This window comes from Durio zibethinus, chromosome 17 (genome assembly GCF_047325235.1).
Source record: "Durio zibethinus cultivar Kanyao isolate XHJ-2024 chromosome 17, ASM4732523v1, whole genome shotgun sequence".
In the NCBI taxonomy this organism is placed as follows: Eukaryota; Viridiplantae; Streptophyta; class Magnoliopsida; order Malvales; family Malvaceae; genus Durio; species Durio zibethinus.
The window spans coordinates 3,087,129-3,107,860 of NC_143178.1; the positions used below are offsets into that span (position 1 = coordinate 3,087,129).

General features: G+C 25.4%; 1 protein-coding gene across 1 annotated transcript; it reads left to right on the forward strand.

The window, feature by feature from the left end:
- Positions 1-12,165: 12,165 nt before the first annotated feature.
- LOC111286752 (non-specific lipid transfer protein GPI-anchored 7-like) lies at positions 12,166-14,915 on the forward strand. Its single transcript, XM_022876936.2, has 3 exons — positions 12,166-12,705; positions 12,848-12,898; positions 14,588-14,915. Exons 1-3 carry the CDS (start codon positions 12,273-12,275, stop codon positions 14,680-14,682), a joined length of 579 nt encoding a protein of 192 aa, XP_022732671.2. The 5' UTR covers positions 12,166-12,272; the 3' UTR covers positions 14,683-14,915.
- Positions 14,916-20,732: the final 5,817 nt, after the last annotated feature.

The window sequence follows — 20,732 nt, forward strand, 5'->3', positions numbered from 1 at the left end:
TTTAAAAATAGAGATGGAAGATTTAAATTTTAAATTTTAAATTTTTTTTTTTTAAATATTGCATAAATTAATTAAATTTAAATTTTATTTTATTCAAAATATCATTATAATAAATAAGTAATATTATTTTAAAAAATTCATTTAGCGTCTCTAAAGAACTCATTAATCACATCTTTTGATTTAGAATTCATCATAAACTCATTAATTATATTTTTGGTTTAGGATTTAGATTTTCACTTTTAATGTATGAATCTTAGTAAAATTTCATTCATTCAAATAAATCAAGTTTGAGAACGTATTTATAGGAATGAAATTTACTTTGTTACAAAAATAAATAAATAAAATTCACATAATTTCATGAAAATTTATATTCACATGCAATTATCATGGATTGAAAAACACAATCTCATATTTATATGCATTTTTCCCATTGATAATTTGGAAAGGAAATGTAATAGTCTTGTTAATAACTTGGGTGGTAGCTAGAATTTGAAGGAAAAAAGGCTTATAATGAGCGGATTTATGATTTTTTTAAATATTTATTTATAATATATATAAATTATCGATAAATTTATTAATTTTATAAATGAAAAAAATATTTAAGACAAAATTTCCTTCAAAAAATTTTTTTCAATCTTTAAGAGTGCTTAGGAATTTTTTTTTTAAATTTTATTTATTTTCCAATCATAGACACCCTCCCATAAAAAGTGTCATAAATTGTAATTAAGATCAAGTTCAACCATTATAACAAAAGTCAAATTTGAGCATTTGAGTGTTTGATTGTTTGATATAATTATAAATGCACATATTTTAGTGTTAAAATAAAAATTTAGATTCAAAATTTTACTTTTTAAATTGAAAAAAAAAAACAAATTTTCCAAGAAAATATTGATGTTATAGACTTTTAGCTCATTATTATGATTTCCAATTTATAAGCTCAATTCAAATGTGTTGGCCAACTTGAATTTAAAAAATGTCAATATTGCAAGATAATTTCATTCATAATTTTTTAATTATAAATTTTTAATTATTTAATTATAATAAAAAATTACGTAAAAATATGTCATTTATAAGAACTTTATATAAATTATTTATCAACTCCATTCAATTTAACTTGTGATCAACTACTAATTCATCATAAATTCATAATACTAACAATAAATGGCAATTCTGTAAAATTGTAAGTGATATTGGTGGTAGTAGTGTCCACAGGTGGAAAGAATGAAAGGACAACGTTCCAATTTGCAAATATAGGGTTGGAAAACAACGGGCTTGAAGATGCCACGTATGGCAGAAATTATATATCCGCATATATGAGGATGGTGGGGCAGGCAGCCAGGGACTCCGGTGGACTCCCCTCAGCCTATCCATTGCTTGAGCTTTAAAACCTCCACACGTGTTCACTAATTCGCACGATTCTTTTTTTTTTTTTGAATTTTTTTTAGTTAAAAAGTGTTAGTCATCTATACCCATGGAATGGTATTGTGCAAAACTCAGTGTGTAGTATATTTTTAAGATCATTATATTAATTTAATTAGATTTAAGTTTGTGTGATGCATAGATAATAATTTTAATTTATAATAAAGTTTAAATAAAGTAAAATGAAAATTTAAATACTAATAATTGACTAATAATAATAATAACTTAGAAGTAATTACACTAAAAAGATTCAAATTAGTAATAATATTCATTTAATATGTAAACACTTTAAAATAAAAAGACAATAAAAATAGAATAAATGAAAATTTTGATTGAAAAATGATTATACATACAAATTTTTTAATACATGAGTAACAAATTCCTTTTTTATTTGAATTTGTAATTAAATTTTCATTTATTTATTTTTTTGGACTAATAATTAAAATTTTTTTCCAAATCCAAGTTGAAATTTATAATATTATTGAAAGTAAAATGTTATCAAGTAAATCAATTTGGACATAGACAATCAAAAGACATGTAAAACTAAATTAGACTATCAGATGTAAAAAATATAGATCAACCATAAAATTATATGATTTTTTAATATATATACTATTTTTTAAAATTTATAATATTATTTATCAAAAAAAACATAAACTTATTTTATTTTAAGAAATATTATATTTATAATTTTGACAAAATTTTATTTTTTAATGATAAAATACGTTGTTAGTATTCTCATAAAACTTAAACATGTCATCCTCAATATATATAAACCGAATAATTTATTATGTACACTTCATTTTACTTTGCCGACTATATATTTCAATACATTAAAGGTAATAAAAATTCACATTTGAATTTAACTTTTTTAAAATATAAATGATATTATATGTTTTTTAAAATTATAAGAAATTCAACTTATTCTAAATGTTTTAAAACAATTTCACATCCCAAAAAATTTAGTAAAAAAATATATAACATAGTAAAATTTTGCATAAAAAATTTACATTTTTGAATTATTTAATAAAAATAATTGTTATTTACCGCAAAACTTATAATATTTATCTTGTTATATGTATCAAAAATTTGATATTAAAGAGATACTTCTATCAATTTTCATTTATTTGTATAGTAATTAACTCTGTGTTCAAGTTAAATCAAGAAAGTGATAATATCAAGATAACAAACATATAATTGAATGACAAACAAAAAATATATATCACTGAGAAAAGAAATAAATCAACTCACTTCATACAAAAAGTAAAAAATAAAATATATACTTGATACATATGATAGGATAAGTGATAAGAGATCACTTTTTATAATTTATTACCTTGCTCTTTTTATTTCGTAATAAAGTATAATAGGAATTTTGTATATAAATCGATATCATAATAAAAACTTTAAAAAAAGTATAAAAATATATAAATATATGTATAATTTAAACTATAGTAGAACTAATAGCAATAGTCAAAACTTAAAAAGAAATCTAAAATATTAAATTTTCTAGAAATTTTGCTTAATTTCAAAATTTCTTTTCAAAATGATTTAAAAAAAATCATTATACAACTATGATGAAGAATTAATCTAAAATATCTTATCACAAAAGAAAAAAACAAAGCAATACCCAAAATAATACAAAACCAAATATAAAGTAATTTATACATCTAATCTATCTATATATAACATCACAAACAAAAAAAAAATCTAAATTAGGTTCACGGTGTGGCAAAAGAATGTCACGAAAATATAAAAAATACCGTAGGGATGCAATTTATGTCTTAAACATCTCAAAAATACTCTTATTTATAAGATAGGTCTTGAAAATTACTATGAGATGATTTGTAAATTTTGAATGTTTAATTTACTAAAAGGAATTTAAAAACCAAATCAAGAATAGTAATAATATTTTAAATTAAGAGTAATTTATGCTTGATAATTAAAATAATCAAACATTTTATGTATTTAACTTGTCTTGAAAAAATGAAAAAATAAGGATTTTGAAATTAGTGTAATAATGGTAATGAAATTCATTTTGTTTGAAATGTTCCAAAATTAATTTTAATTAATTTGATCATCTTTTAATCATTTTAAAATTAATATATATATATATATATATATATATATGCATATTGAACATGTGTACATAGCTTAAAAGGTAAAGTAAATAAATAGATCATAGATTAAAATATTAGAAAGTGAATTTTTTTTAGACAAATGCAATTTAAAAGTTTAATATTATAATTGAAAAAAAAAAGAACAAAAAATTATTATATGATGATGACAATTAAAGTTTTATTACTTTTGATATGAATTTATGGAGAGTGATTTAAGGTAAATAATAATAAATAAATAATTTAATTAATTTAATTAAAAAAAAACAATTCAAATAAAATAAAACAACATATAGCAATTTTCAAAATCGTTCATATGTCAATAATATAGGGCATTTACATTGAAATTTTTTTTTTATCAAAAACTTTGGCATTTATATATTTATATTAGATTATCAAGGTGATCTTATTATTAATGTGATATTATCACTCGTGATTTAAAATCATTTTATTTAGTTAATAATAATCAATTGCTAGGAATTAAATATTATGTGCTTGGTATTATTAAAAATTAAATATGATTTTATTTAAAAATACCAAAATAATCATGTATATTGTTACAGTTACATAAGTTAATGATTTTAATATTGATAATAATAATTTGTAAAAGATAATAATATTTTGTTTATTTTATAATAAATTATGATTAAATTATTAAATTAATAAATAAATTTATTTATTAGATAAACCAATTTTTATAATATAAATTATGTAAAATAATCTATTAAAACCATAATAAAAAAATGTAGAGACCTGCACCCAACCTGCGAGGTATTGTCCGCTTTGACCTGAAGGTCTCACGATTTTGTCCCACAAAAGGTGCCTCACAAGTTTAGGATTAAGTTTCTATATATATATATATATATCATTCTTTATCCACATATCCTCCTAATGTGGGATTGGGACGTTACAATCTCTTCACCTTTAATGCTTGACGTCCCTGTCAAGTCGAGTCCATCCATAAGACCAAGATCACATCAGACCATCATATAACACTTAGTGATTCCCACGGCTCCACTGTGTAGCACTTAGTGACTCTCACGACTGTGGACTGGTGACCGCTCTGATACCATTTGTAGAGACCTGCATCAAACCTGTGAAGTATTGTCCGCTTTGATCCGAAGGTCTCACGGTTTTGTCCCACAAAAGGCGCCTCACAAGTTTGGGATTAAGTCTCTACATATATATCATTCCTTATCCACACATCCTCCTGATGTGAGATTGGGAGCGTTACAAAAAAATAAAAAGATTATATTATATATAAAACATTAAAAAGTTAAAAATACACAAATTATTTTTGAACTTATTATGAACATTAATTTGAACATATAAACATTTTACAATTTTAAGAATAACCAAAATTTTAATTCATATATTAAATAGGTAATATAAAATAATTACAAATTTAAGAAAAAACAAGTTTTTATTTCACATATTAAATGGGTAATATTGATTATTGTTAAATTTACATATCATTTCATTTTGTAATAAAAGTTTCTCACATTTTTTTATAGGAATTAGATCACTTTCCAATGTAATGATCTAATAACTTTCTATGATTTAAGATTATTGTCATGAAGGATCATAAAGTACTTATTAAATATAAAAATCTAATTACCATATGTAGATCACCATAATTTTTTAAGTGAACATCTCATACCAAACATTGCATTAAAAAGTTAATATTTTATACATTATCGATTTAAATTTTTAATTTCACTTGATATATTTTATTTTTAATTATTTTTAATTATCAAATAAATTAAGAGGCTGACATATATTTTATTTTTTTTATTTTTAAAACATACTTTAAAAGTATATGTATCATCTTATAAATCTTTTTTATAAAATCCAAATATTTTACTAATAATAGATTAAATGAAAAATAACATAAAATTGGTAAATTTTACACATTTAAAGATGTTTTTATTCAAAGAGAATACTTAAAAAATGACAAAATCAAGCTTTAAAAAGTTAGTTTATATATTATTCATTTTGATTCAAATGTTTTTATAGTTTTGTTTAAAAAAAATCTTCTAAGTATGAGTTTATGTCTCTACTATATATTATAACAAATTTTAGAACATCTCAATATGATATTGAGGTATCATAAACTTTTTGGTTAAAACTTAATGTCTTAATCAATGACAACATAAAACACACACAAAACATGAATCACACTAGATGTTGGGATTCTAAATATGACTCCCACCATGTAGCACTTAACTTCTATTAGGATTTTAAAAGTGGCTTTTATAGTCTAGTACTTAACTCTCGTTCGATTGATGAGCACTTTAATATTATTTGTGAAGATTTTGACTGATGAGCGCTATGATATCATTTGTAAAGATTCATACTTAACCTATAAGATATTATTTGTTTTGATCTAAATGTTCATGATTTTATTTCATAAAAGATACCTTACAAGTATAAATTTAAAATTTTACTTATATATCATATCATATTCTCAGAATATCCTAATACTTGATTGAAATGTCACATATTTTGTTAGAGAAGCATTTCACTTACAATTTTTTTTATTACAATTATACAATTGTCTTATTATGATAAAAAAAAATTATGTAAGAATCAATTACTTATAAGTATAAATCTCATATAAATTTTTAATTGAATCTAAAATAATTTTAAAATTTAATTAATTAATTGTAATACTATAATTATGAAGAATATGTTCTCAACTTGTAATTGATATTGACTTGCCGATTGTTGTTTTCAGCCTTGAATAATTATTACAAAAAGGATGTCTTCCAATCGGAGTAAAAATGGTAGGTAGTCACCAATTAAGATAATCTAATTAGTAGTAATGTAGGTAAGAAAGCCATAATTTTTCTTTGCAAATTGATTATAGGGGTGTTGATAAGTGGGATATGAAATTAATAAATAGAGCATTTTTATTTTCATTCTAGAATTTTTATATTATATTTATTTTTATATTCATATGTTATAAATATTATAAATATATTTTTATCCTAACGGTAATGGATATAAATAATTTTTATACCTATAATTTTTTAAAAAATAAAAATTTATTTTAAAAATATTTTAGTTATATTTTGTATATTTATATAATTTTTTTATAAATATATATTTTTAAATAAAAAATTTATTTATTAAATATATATATAATACATATATGAGATTGTTATTATATTATCTATATTTATTTTCATATCTAATAAAAATTTTAAATTATATCCATTTTATTTTTTAAATTTAATATTTATTACTCTCTCCGATGAAACTAAAATATAACTTTTCTATTGAACATGGGTAAAATATGAGTAAAATTTACATGATTAATTGACTATCGTCAAAGAATTGGAAAAGAAAATGATATCCCCCTAAGAAGACGACCACACCCCGGTTCAAATCTGTTTTGACCGTAGCATCAACGACTCAACGCCCAATGAGAAACGTCTCTGATTAACCATTTGCTGTTTTATTTCTTTTTATTTCTACAAAAAAAAAATTTTCTGAACCAAAAAATTTGAGAAAAATTCCATATGTCTGCCATATGTTTGCCATCAAGTATGATTATAATAACCAAAATAACCTACCCTTTGCTTTATTTATTATTTTTTTTATAAAAAAAGTGGTTTAAAAATAGAGATGGAAGATTTAAATTTTAGATTTATTTGCATTTTTTTAAATATTACATAGAGTAATTAAATTGAAATTTTATTTTATTCAAAATATTATTATAATAGATAAGTAAAATTATTTAAAAAATCATTTAACACTCTGAAAAATTCATTAATCATATTGATTTAAGAATTCATTGTCATAAAGCAGCTCATTAATTATATTTTTTGTTAAGGATTTAGATTTCCATTTTTAATATATGAATCTTAGTAAAATTTCATTCATTCAAGTAAATCAAGTTTGAGAATATATTTATTTGTGAAATATGCTTTGTAAAAAGAAAATAAAGAACAAATAAAATTCACATAATTTCATGAAGATTTATATTCATATGCAATTATCATGGATTGAAAACACAATCTCATATTTATATGCATTTTTCCCCATTGATAATACTTGTAGGGAGATGTAATAGTCTTGTTATTAATAGCTTGGGTGATAGCTAAAATTTGAAGGAGAAAAGGCTTATAATCATAAGCGCATTTATGATTTTTTTTAAATCATTAACTTAGAATATATTAAAAAAAATATCTACAAATTTATTAATTTTATAGACGAAAAAGTATTTAAGACAAATTTTCCTTAAATTTTTTTTCAATCTTTAAGAGTGTTTAGTATTTTTTTTAAATTTTATTATTTCCAATCATACACACCCTTCCATAAAAAGTGCCATAAATTGCAATTAAGATCAAGTTCAACCATTATAACAAAAGACAAATTTGAGCATTTGAGTATTTGATTATTTTATATAATTATAAATGCACATATTTTAGTGTTAAAAGAAAAGGTTAGATTCAAAATTTAAATTTTTAAATTTAAAAAAACAAAAAATTCCAGGCAAAATATTGATGTTATAGACTTTTAGCTCATTATTATGATTTCCAATTTATAAGCTCAATTCAAATGTGTTGGCCAACTTGAATTTAAAAAATGTCAATATTGTAAGATGATTTCATTCATAATTTTTTAATTATTTAATTATAATAAAAATTATATAAAAGTATGTCATTTATAAGAACTTTATATAAATTATTTATAAACTCTATTCAATTTAAATTGCGATCAATTACTTGTAAATAATATGCTTTCAAAATTTTCTTAACAAATAAATAAAAATTCTTATTCATCAAATAATAATAGATGGCAATTGTGTAAAATTGTAAGTGATTTGGTGGTATAAGTGTAATGTTTCAATTTGCAAATGTAAGGTTGGAAAACAACGGGCGTTAAGATGCCACGTATGGCGGAAATTATATATTCGCATATACAAGTAGGGCTGTAAACGAGTCGAACCGAGTTGAATAGTGAGAAGTTTGAGTTCGACTCACAATTTGGGGCTCGATACTAAGCTCGAGCTTGATCGAGTTTTATTTTTCAAGCTCGAGCTCGATTCGTGATCGAATTCGAGCTACTCGAGCTTGCTCAATTAAGCTCGATTAATATATAAAAATAAGCTCGATTCGTATACTCGACAAGAGTTTGATTATTCATGCTCGAACTCAGACTCGAAATATTTTATTAATTAAAATAATAAAAATATATTTAAATATAAAAGTTTGATTAGGCTTGTGAGCTACTCGAATCAAATATAAGAATACTCGAATTCGGCTCGATCGATAAGTCGAGCTACTCGAACTCGACTCGATAATAATCGAACCGAATTCGAGTTTTTTTCAAATCGAACCCGAGTAGCTTACGAGTACTAATATATCATTTACACCCCTATATACGAGGATGGTGGGGTAAGATTCCCCGAGGGACTCCTCCCAACCTGTACGAAGTTCTAAAAGCTCCACACTTTTTCACTAATTCGCACGATTCTAGTCTTTTTTGAAATTTTTTTATCAAAAAGTGTTAGTCATATTAATGATATCGTTAAAACTCACTTTAAGCAGTATCATTTTTTAAATTATCGTATTAATATGATTATCGAATTAATTTTATTATTAAGGTAATCGTATCATTCATAATTTAAAATTATTTTATTTAATTAATAATAATTAATTCATAAAAAATAAATATTAATATATTTGGTATTATTAATAATTAAATATTATTTTATTTAAAAATATGAAAATAATCATATATATTACAACAGTTATATAAATTAACGATTTTAATATTGATAATAATAATTTGTAAAAGATAATAAATTTTGTTTATGTTATAATAAAATATAATTAAATTATTCAATTAATAAATATATTTATTTATTAGATAAACTAATTTTTATAATATAAATTATGTAAAAAAATTTGAATTAGAAAATAAAAATTATATATTAAAACCATAATAAAAAAGATTATATTATATATAAAACAATAAAAAGTTAAAAATTATACAAATTATTTTTGAACTTGTTACGAATATTAATTTGAAAATATAAAATTTCACAATTTAAAAAAAAATAAAATTTTAATTCACATATTAAATAAATAATATAAAATAATTACAATTTGACAATAAATAAATTTTTAATCTACATATTAAATGAATAATATTTATTATTATTAAATTTACATATTATGTCACGTCGATAATAAATTTTTTTTATCTTTTTAAATGAGAATTAGATAACTTTTTAAGATAATGATCTAATCACTTTTGATGATATAAAATTATTGTCATGTAGGACCACAAAGTACTTATCAAACACAACGATCTAGTCATCATATGTAGATTAGCATGATTTTGGAGTGATTACCCTATACTAAACACTACCTTAAAGAGTTAATATTTGAAACATTATCGATGTAAATTTTTAATTTCACTTAATATATTCTATTTTTAATTATTTTTAATTATCAAATAAATTAAAAGGTTGACATATATTTTATTTTTTAATTTTTTAAAACATACTTTAAAGTTTTATGTATTATCCTATAAATCTTGCTTATAAAATCTAAAAATTTTATTGATAATAGATTAAATAAAAAATAACATAAAATTGGTAAATTTTACACATTTATAGATGTTTTATAATACCTAAATTATGAAAAGATCAAGCCTAAAAAAAGTTAGTTTAAATAATTAAATAATAAGCTAAAAAAACCTTTTATGTATCTGGCCAATATTTTATGGAAAGCATCACTTAATTTATAAGATATTATTCATTTTGATTTGAATATCTTATAATTTTGTCTTAAAAAAAGTGTGTTACAAGTATAAATTTATGTTTTTACTTATGTATTATAACAAATTTTTAGAACATCTTGATTTAAAATTAGAGTATCACAAAATTTTCAATTAAAACTTAATGTCCTCATTAATGACAACACAAAATACACATAGAAGTAGAATCACACTAAATGTTGAGATTCTAAAAGTGACTCTCACCGTATAACACTTAGTTCATACTAAAAATTTAAATGTGACTCTCATAATATAGCACTTAATTTCCATTCGATTAGTAAGTACGCTAATATCATTGTGGATATTTTAATTGATAAATGTTTTGATATCATTTATAAAAATGCATACTCAACTTATGTGATATTATTTGCTTCGACTTGAATGTCTCATGATTTTATCCTATAAAAAGAGTATCACAAATATAAATTTAAATATTTACTTATATATCAAAGTATATTTTCATAATATATTGATATAGAATTAAAATGTCACGTATTTTGTTGGGGAAACATTTCATTTATAATTTTTTATTATAATTATAAAAATTTTCAATTATAATAAAAAAATATGTGAAAATTCATTACATATAATTATAAATCTTATATAAATTTTTAATCGGATCTCACATAATTTTAAAATTTAATTAATTAATTGTAATATTATAATTATAAATAATATGATCTCAATTTGTAATTGATATTGACTCGCCGATTATTGTTTTCAACCTTGAATTATTAGTAGGATTGGCAGTCCAACTCGGAACCGATGGATTCCGACCTAATTCGATTTTATAGGGTTAATTTTTTTTTTTTAAATCGGGTTTCGAGTCGGGTTGGATGGTATTAAGAGAAAATCGAGGTCGGGTCGGGTTTGCCTCCTGACCTGATATTATATAAAATATTATTTTTAATTATTTTTAATTTATATGTATTTATATTTAAAAAATAATATTTTATATTTTAAAAAATAATATTTTATTAATTTCAGGTTGAGTTGAATCGAATACAGTTTATATAATGTAGGATTCGAATATAAAAAAATAAAAAAGTTTTCGAGTCAAATACGAGTACAAATTTTATGTTTATAAAATTGAATCGAATTCGAAACGAACAAAAATCCGTATCGACCCAACCCATTGCCAACACTAATTATTAGTAATAAAAGGATGTCTTTCTATCGTAGGAAAAGTGGTAGGTAATCACCAACTAATATAATCTAATTAATAGTAATGTAGGTACGAAGACCATACTTTTCTTTGCAAATTGAGTATGGGAATGTAAACGGATAGTATATGAAATTAATGGGTAGAGCACTTTTATTTTTATTTTTATTTTTGAATTTTTATATTATATTTATCATCATATTTCTATCTCACAGATATTTTAAATTTATTTTTATTTTTATGAATATTTAATGAATATAAATAATTCGCATACTTATAGTTTAAAAAAATAAAAATCATAATTTATTTTTTAAACTTTTTTATTAAAATTTTGTATATTTATATATTTTTATAAATATATATTTTAAAATTAAAAAATATTTATTTTAATTAATCTAAATAATAATTTATATTATTTAATAAAAAGTTTATTTATTAAATACATTCAAATAAATCTATAAAATATGGATATGAAATGTGTGCTATATTATTTGCCATAATTGTTGTATTTGATAAAAATTTTAAATTTTGTTTATTTTTATTTTCTCAATATTATATTATTTCTATATCCATTCAAATAAAAATTCGAATGTTTTATTGAATATGGGTAGAATATAGGTAAAAATGACATGATTAATTGACTATCCGCAAAGAATTGGAAAACAAAATGATATCCCCTAAGAATACGACCACACCCTTGTTCAAATCCGTTTTCAGCGCAGCATCAACGGCTCAACGCCACGTCAACGCCCAATGAGAACACATCTCTGATTAACTATATGCTCCCGTCACTTTCCAGACCAAAGACTGGACTTACTCTTACCCTCCAATTCCAAAGAAGTCATTATTTAAGCAAAAAACATAGCAGCCAGGGCAAGATATACAGACTCGAACTGAAATTCCTAAACGCCATGGCTAAGTTGTTGATCATGGCGGTTCTTGTGATTTTGGGCACGATGGCAACCGTTACGGATGCGCAAGCAACTTGTGCGCAGAAACTGCTGCCTTGTTATCCTTACCTTATCAACGCCACGGCCCAACCTCAAGACGACTGCTGTAAACCTCTCAGAGAAGCTGTGGCTAATGATCTTCCCTGCCTTTGCAACATCTATAGCGACCCTAATTTGCTTGCTTCTTTGAACATCACTGTCACCGAAGCTTTCAGGATCGCTCGTGAATGCGGGCTCACTACTAATCTCAGCGCCTGCAACGGTATGCCCCATCACGTCTATTGGCAGGAAAAAAAATGCCCTTTTCATCAATTGGTTTTTACTTGTACGATATGCTAGAATTCTTCATAATTTTGATTAAAAGATTAATTATTGATATCTTGATTGTTTTTTCCATGCCACAGCTACCGCCCCCGCCCCCACCCCCACCCCCACGTCTGCTCCTCCCCCACCAGGTAACAGAACATATCTTTAATTTTCTCAAGTGGACTTTATTATCTTTCTCGGGATCCTTTCAGAATAAAGGATTCTTGATGAGTTTAGTCGGGAGCAACTTTTAGCAATCTGAGTGAGTTTTTTTCATTTCGACCAGGCCTTGGAGAAAACATGTGAACTTTATTTCTTTGTTTTTATTATTATTGTTTTTGGTTGATTGGCTAGTCAAAATTGAAGCTTTTATAAATGTGAAAGAGGATAGGTGGAGTCAGCGAGTACTTGAATTTAACTTTCGGTGCTTCCGAAATTGACTCGAAATCTATGGCCAAAAAGAAAGGTTTTTTTTTTTTTTTAACATCCAACTGCATACAGTTCCTGGGAGAAACTAAACAATAGAATTTGAATATCTTCATTTGATAAGAAATTTTATTCTGATGCATGTAATACAGTATACACAGGTCAAATCTTTGTGCATTTTAGCAAATAAGAAAAGTAATCAATGAAAAAACTATGTTATGTCTAGTAACGACAGCGGATCGGATTGAGATTAGTTTTTGTTTGTTGTAATTTTGACTTAATTTTATAAAATATATATTTGATTTTGATCCTATTTAATATTAAAATATTATTTTTTATATTAAATCGATTCACATATATATAAAATTGTAATCGATTTGATTTGATTCAAAATTAATTTAATAATTTTAATTTAATATAATATTTATAAAATATTATTTTTAATATAAATTATATTTTAATCATACATAAATATAGTATTTTTATTAAGTTAATATTTTAAATTAAAGTATTAAATACTAAATTTATCAATAAATATATATAAATATAAAATAAAATAAATAATAAAAATATATTTTTTATATATATCAGGTTAGGTCATGATAGATTTACCTAAAACCCAACCTTGACCTGACCTTAATTTTCTTTACAAAAATTCGATCTAACTCAAAATCTGATTTTTTTAAAAGAAATTATAGAGTTGGGTGGAGTAGAAATTTGACAGGGTTTGGACTCATTTGCCATCTCTAGTTATGTCTATAGTTTTAAATATTGTTATTTATGTATTTGTATTATGTCTATTTTATGTTAAATATGTGTAAAATATGAAAATTATTTTATTAAATCCGTGTCGACACATTAAATATGAAATATATAAATTTTTTAATTTTATTAAATTTATAATAGTTTTTGTTAAAATTTTAAACTATGTGATTTTTGTATTTTTGTATTTTTTTTTTTATAATTTTTGTACTATGTTACTATATTTTATTTTAAATTACTAAGTCTGCATGATCCGATAGCATTCATCCTGTCTCTTTCTCTTATTCTTTCTTAATCCACCTTTTTTAGTTAATAGCTACCATATCCATCAGTCTATGACCAGGCTTTGCCTAAGTCGTTTACATATGCCTTCAAAAGATTTCTATTTTCAATACTCTGTGCTCCTGCTCAATTCTAGGACTTGAGACACACCATTCAGTTCTTCACTTATTGTACAAGGGCCCATGCCACTACAACGCGAGGCCTTGTCTGAGTATAGTGCAAATTGATGTTGGGAAAAAGGAACAAACCTTGGCTGAATAAAATAGATTTACTTATCTGAATCATGAATCAGCAAAACTATCTATTTTGTAACTAGCATGAATTACCTACTGCTTCAGCCTTAATATTTAGCTCCTCAAGTTTTACAGGACATTCTGGAGGTGGAAATGGAGGTGCTGACAGGATGGCGTTGACTGGAATCACCACCTTGTTCTTATTTTTTATCTCTATAGCGATGTATTAAGGTGACATATTCCTTGGAAACTTTGATGAGCAGATGGGTTTCTCAGATATAAATAATACAGAGATCATTCAGATTAGTCATCCGAGTTTGAATGTCTAGAGATTTTATTGTTTTCTTGTGTTTTTATTGCTTGATACTAGACTTGGTTGGTCAGTGTTGCTATCACATATATCTGTTATTCAGTCGTATTTATGTCAGCATTGAGTTCATCATTTTGCTCTCAGAAGTTGAAACTACATGGAGTAGTTACATATTCCTTGTGCTTTCTTCGTGCCTTTGGTTACGGCATCATCAGAATGAATGTTTCCGTTTTAGTTTTGGCATGGCCGATACTCGAAACCTGGAAAGTTGATTGAGAGAGTTTCATGGATTGATCCTTTGAGGCATTGATCTCAGTCTTACATGAAAATTTGCACCATTATCCCACGGTTTAAGAAAATGAATAATCCGTCAAAAAAGAAAAATCATCACAAACAAAAATTAAAACCAATCAGCTAGCATTTTATGATCAAATAAGATTTTTTTTTTTCTAATTGAAAGCTGATCCCTATGATCTACCTTTACAAGGGTACTAGAAGAACCGAGTCCTGCTCTGCACTAGTCTTGTTATTTTTCTCTGCTGTTTCCTTTCATTTTTTATGCGAAAAGAAAACCCCAAAGTTTGTAAATACCCACTCAAAAGAGAAAAAAACCTCCCTAACCCCAATCCATCTCTGCAAAAACCCAAGTTATCCTCTTTCCTTTGGAAAGCACTTTGCTTCCATTTTTTTCTTTTATTATGTAATATATTAATGAAAGATTTTCCTTTTCGGAATACACTTTTAACCGAATGCACTACTAATAAGATCATTGCCTATTATTTAAAGTTTATATTTGATACGCTAACAGTGAATATATTTTTGGTTGAAATTAGTTACAAAAATAGGAGATAAAATAGATAATATTCCATCTTCATTGCTTTTTAATCAAGAAAATTCTAGTCATTAGTTTTTTCTCTCACACAATTTTCCTATCTGCTATTCCTTCCTCCCACATATTAATTTGCCGGTCTTATAACATTAACCAGGCTCCTCCGAAAAATGTAAACAACAGAGTCAGAGCTCAGAAGTACCATTCCTTAGTACCGCAGCAAGCAAAGCCCTGATCCATCACCCTCCCACGGCCTGCAGTTGAAATAATGTCGGAAAGCAAGCCAAAAGGCCAAGTCTTGACTGAAAAATTTGTTACTACTACCAACTTACTAGCTATTTACTTTTATTTGACTCACATCTCGCATTCTCATTAGGCCAGAGAAGGAAAATGACCCATCACCAGGAGCTAATATTCCACCACCAATCACCAATCCTCTCTGCCTTGAAAAACATACTCATTTAATTGGATGCTTCCATCCAATCAAATTCAGCAGTTTAGCTACCTAAGCTCACCCACCAGTTCATATAACCTATCACTCCTTTGATTATAAACCTAAATTCATTACTTGGAGGAGAAAGTTACAAGACCAAGCTAGGAAAAAAAAAGTAAGCAAAATGATAATTTCTTCAACCATTTTCAAACTCCCCCATTTTCCCTACCAAACTCTATCTTTGTTAGACCTGTCAAAGTGTCTTGTAACACAAAAGGGACAGTGTTGAGGCTATACATACTTAGATCAATCAAGAAATTCTAATGTCTTTTCATTACACACTAATTCTAGGGGAGTTTCAACTCCTAAAGATTTAGAGTCAGACCCTTAATCGAAACCCCAACTTATATTATTTTTGACCAAATTCCCTTCTCATTTCTCCATAAAGTTGAGCTGAGAAATTAATTTCGTTTTGTTCTTGGAGCTTTGTGGATCGTCAGTCTTCCCCTAGTATGCTAATTGTTTATGCTTTTAGAATTTTTTTTTTGTTCAGTGACGACTGCATTACTCATAAAATATGCAATTAGACAACTCTATTGAACTTAACATATTGATCTTTTTTCTTCACAATAATTGTTTTCACATCATTATTTCTATGGAGAATAGTAATCACAATGTTTTTAAATTCCATTTGGTAGTTCATCCGTCGCTTTAAGCTTTGCCTTATGGTATTCATGCATAATGATGCGCATGTACTTTTCATGTTCAACAACACACACTAGTGAGTTTATAAATATAATTTGACACCACAAGTAAATTTAGATTAATTTAAAATTTTTCTTTAAATGTACCTTCAAGAAAATTTTGAAAGATAGATCAAATCGGCTTTGAGTCACTAAAAAAGTTATGGAATTAAGAAAAAGTTGGAATAATGAAATCCGTCTAGATTGTATATGTTATCTTTTCAATTAATTAATCTTTATATATATTTGGATGTCCATATTGAAAATTGTACTTCAAAATTCTGATTATACATTAAATGAATCCATGATGAACTCATCATTTGAACTTAATCATCAATAAAAGAGATTGCTCTTGGGCGGAATTAGATATATATTTGACTGAATAAAGTTCATATCAAAATTAGTGAAATAATGTAAACAGATATATATTTGTATTTTTTTTTTTATATGCATTCTCTTGATTCACATGCTGCCACTTACTAGTGGAAAACAGTGAAAGGAACAAGAAATCCTTCAATAAAGGAGAAACTTCACCATCATGGAATGATCGAATGTGTAATCAATACTGTGGAAGGACCAATTGTAATAATGTGAACATATTTAAGCTATGTTCGTTGAAGTGATCATGAACTCACAACTGCTACAGTAATGGCTAATCAGAGCTTAAACCAGACAGCCCCAACTCTAGAAGCAATGCCAGTTTATATCCTCAGCTACCTTACCTCACTAAGTATTAATTTTCACCTGTTTTATACCTAAAAAATTAATGATTCATTTCTTTTTACCTAAAAGAAAAACATGCAAATGCAAGCTTAAATCAGTAACATGCAAGAATATCTTCTTTTAGGGTTTATTGATAGATCGATATTCCATGCGTCGATGTGGATTCCTGAGATGCCAGAAGTTTTATGTGCTTGAATTTATTCCATTGTTAAATGTTGGGAGATCACTTAGCAAACTCCAAAATGTGTTGGTGAAATGGTGATGACGACCTTGCATTGCATTTGCGTGGCATATTTCACACGCACGTTTTGGCAAAAGGTTTGGTTTCCTATCCCTTTTTTTCTTTACCTTTTGGGGAAAGTATGTGTCAAATGTATGCATGTATAAATAATAGTATATTGCAGTTAATTTAATAAAAAGAACAAAACAAACTAAAATGATTTATGTGCCTTGCAAGTCATTCTATAATCTCCCTCTGATTCTTCAATGCTTATTGGCAAAATGCAAATGTTGTCCTTATTGAGCATGAATTTTACATGTGTATGTCGACCATTGATAATCGAATTAGCAGTTTAAATTTAGCAATTCCAATGTTTATTCACCTATAACATTTTATTTTAAAATAGTATATACATACATACAAATATATATATATATATATGTATGTATGTATGTATGTATATATCTTCCACCCAAAGAGTCACATTAGTTTTGAATCTCTAGCTTTTCTCAATAAAAAAAAAAATTGTTGTATGTACATATTTTATTTATGAATGATTTAAAGTAATTGATTGAATAATTCATGGATGATTCGTATGGCTTTTTAAAGTCATAAAACCTTTTGATAAAAGAATTTACAAAGATCTTGAATTAGGTGATAAATATTAATTATTTAACAATTTTTTAATATAAAAATGTCGCAATTTATGAATAGAGAAAGAATTATAAGCGTTGAAAATTAAATTCGAAACTAGTTAAATGTTATCTTTTAAGAGTGATTATATAAATCAATTGAGCTATAACTTTGGATTTTAATTATTTAATAACTTTATGATTAATGGTTAATTTTTATCATAAAGGTTTAAGGGAGGAAAGCTTGAGATTCCAAACTAGGGTTCTTGTGCTTAGATACGCAATGGAGTTCAAAGTTGAGCTATTGAGGAAAAGGGTCGACATTGAACTACACCAACCTAAGCCAAGAGAAACAAGTCAAATAACCAAGAAATTTGAACATTAACTACCCCTAACCCTCTCATCTTATTAGATTATATAGTATATATGTTTATCAAAATTGCCCATCATCATCAAGAAGAAAATGTGTATGCATCCTTCAGTCATGGTGTTGAAACAAAGCTTTAACATGGGTTAATGGAGATTACTTAGAAAGGACATGCGTAACAATGGGTCATTTTTATAAAACTGATTTAGAAGTGAAAATCTTGGATTATCTCAAATATACCTCAGCTCACCAATCAAGGTAATCTCAAATAAATCCGGTATTAACAATTTGACAAAAAAAGTACCATGATAAAAGATCCATTAGCACCCTAAAAATTGAATTTAAAATATAATAAATACAACCAAGTTAATAAGCATAATGATAAAAAAAATAATATCCAAAATAGAAGCAACACGTGAAATAGTAAGAAACAAATAATGATTCATGATATAGAAAGCAAAATAAATAAAATTTTATATTTGATATATTATCATTTTATACACTATTCGTGAATAAGCTTCTTTCTTTTTTTCTTCTCTATATTCTCGTTTATTTTGCATAACATTCTCTTTCTTTTCAATTTCTCTGCTGTCTCGTGTTTCTTTCTACTGCTTCTCTGTTATGTACGCTGCTGCACCTCCGGTTTCTTTAATGACTTATTAAATAAAGATGATTAAAGGAAGATGATTGTGCACATATATCTATTCATATATATATATATATGTGGATTGGATTAACAGATAAGTAACCGTGTTCCTTATCAAGCATTAGTTTGCTAATCATCAAACAACTTAGAAGATAAGTTCAATTAGGAAGTTGTTAATTATATATGAAGCAACTTGTTATATAATGACTTCTGCGTTTTGATAGAGGGAAGCAACTAATTGATGTGGTTTTTTTTTTTTTAAAGCGATATGTAAGAGATTTGAAGTTTCTTTCAATACATTTTTTTCCCGAACCGATCTAATGTTGTGGGTTTCGAAGGCTAGGGTTTCTTCTTAAGTATAACTTAGTATTTCTTAACAAAACACGAAAGAAAAAGCACCACATCTTAAATTGATGAGGAATGAGTTTGATAAAAATGAAGAAAAATGGAATTAGAATGTCAAAATGATCATGTTTTTGTTGAAGTAATCATGAAGTTTTTCCTCCATTCAACGGAGTTAATTAGAGTATATAATAATTGTGGAAGAGTAAAAGGAAATCATTGACTGATTTACTTTCTGTCTCTCTCTCTCGAAAAACAAAAAAAGAGACTTTGAAAATATGGGTTATTACTCATTATTATTTAAGTAATTATTAACGAAATGGGGAACATTCAGATATGGAATAAGAAAATCATTTTTGTATTTCTAAGATATGGGTGTTTTTCTAGGAAAATGTTAATGTGTATTCTAATATCTAAGATTAATTATAAAAACTAAAATATATATACACATATATATACACATATAATGAAGTTATGTTTGATGTAAGCATATAAATTTTATATATTATTCGTGAATTGAATGATGTTATTTTATTAATGAAATGAATAACACGATGTCATCTCATTAATGATTTAGTTTTAAAAAATAATTAATTTTTATATATTTATTTTAAAAATTAATATTTATTCATTTATAAAGTGATATTATATAATTTATTGACAATGTATAAAAAATATATCAAATATAAACTTGAATAGGCGGCCAATAATATTAATTTGGTTACAATTAACAAAACAAAAAACCAAGATAATTTCCCTAGCTCAAAAGGCTAATAATCTCTTATGTAAACTGACAACTCAAGTCCATTAGAAACAGTAACACCGTAAAAATTTCTACTGCAATTGGGTACACGTAAACGTGGTGATGACGAAATGGATGATGGAATGGTTGAGTAAGAGTGCAATGAGGGAGAGTGGGGTTGTGTAGGAAAATGGGAAGAAAATTTTTGGAAAGCTTAGATGTGGCCATGTCTTTGGGTCACCCATCATCCACTCTCCTCTATCACTCTGTTGTGTATCTACTCGCACCAGAAC

What these genes read in the sequence shown, in the direction of transcription:
- LOC111286752 (XM_022876936.2), top strand. Translation starts at nt 12,273, where the DNA reads ATGCTCCCGTCACTTTCCAGACCAAAGACTGGACTTACTCTTACCCTC. An exon ending in TAATCTCAGCGCCTGCAACG is followed by an intron (nt 12,706 to 12,847) that starts GTATGCCCCATC and finishes TCCATGCCACAG; the next exon opens with CTACCGCCCCCGCCCCCACC. An exon ending in GTCTGCTCCTCCCCCACCAG is followed by an intron (nt 12,899 to 14,587) that starts GTAACAGAACAT and finishes CAAGTTTTACAG; the next exon opens with GACATTCTGGAGGTGGAAAT.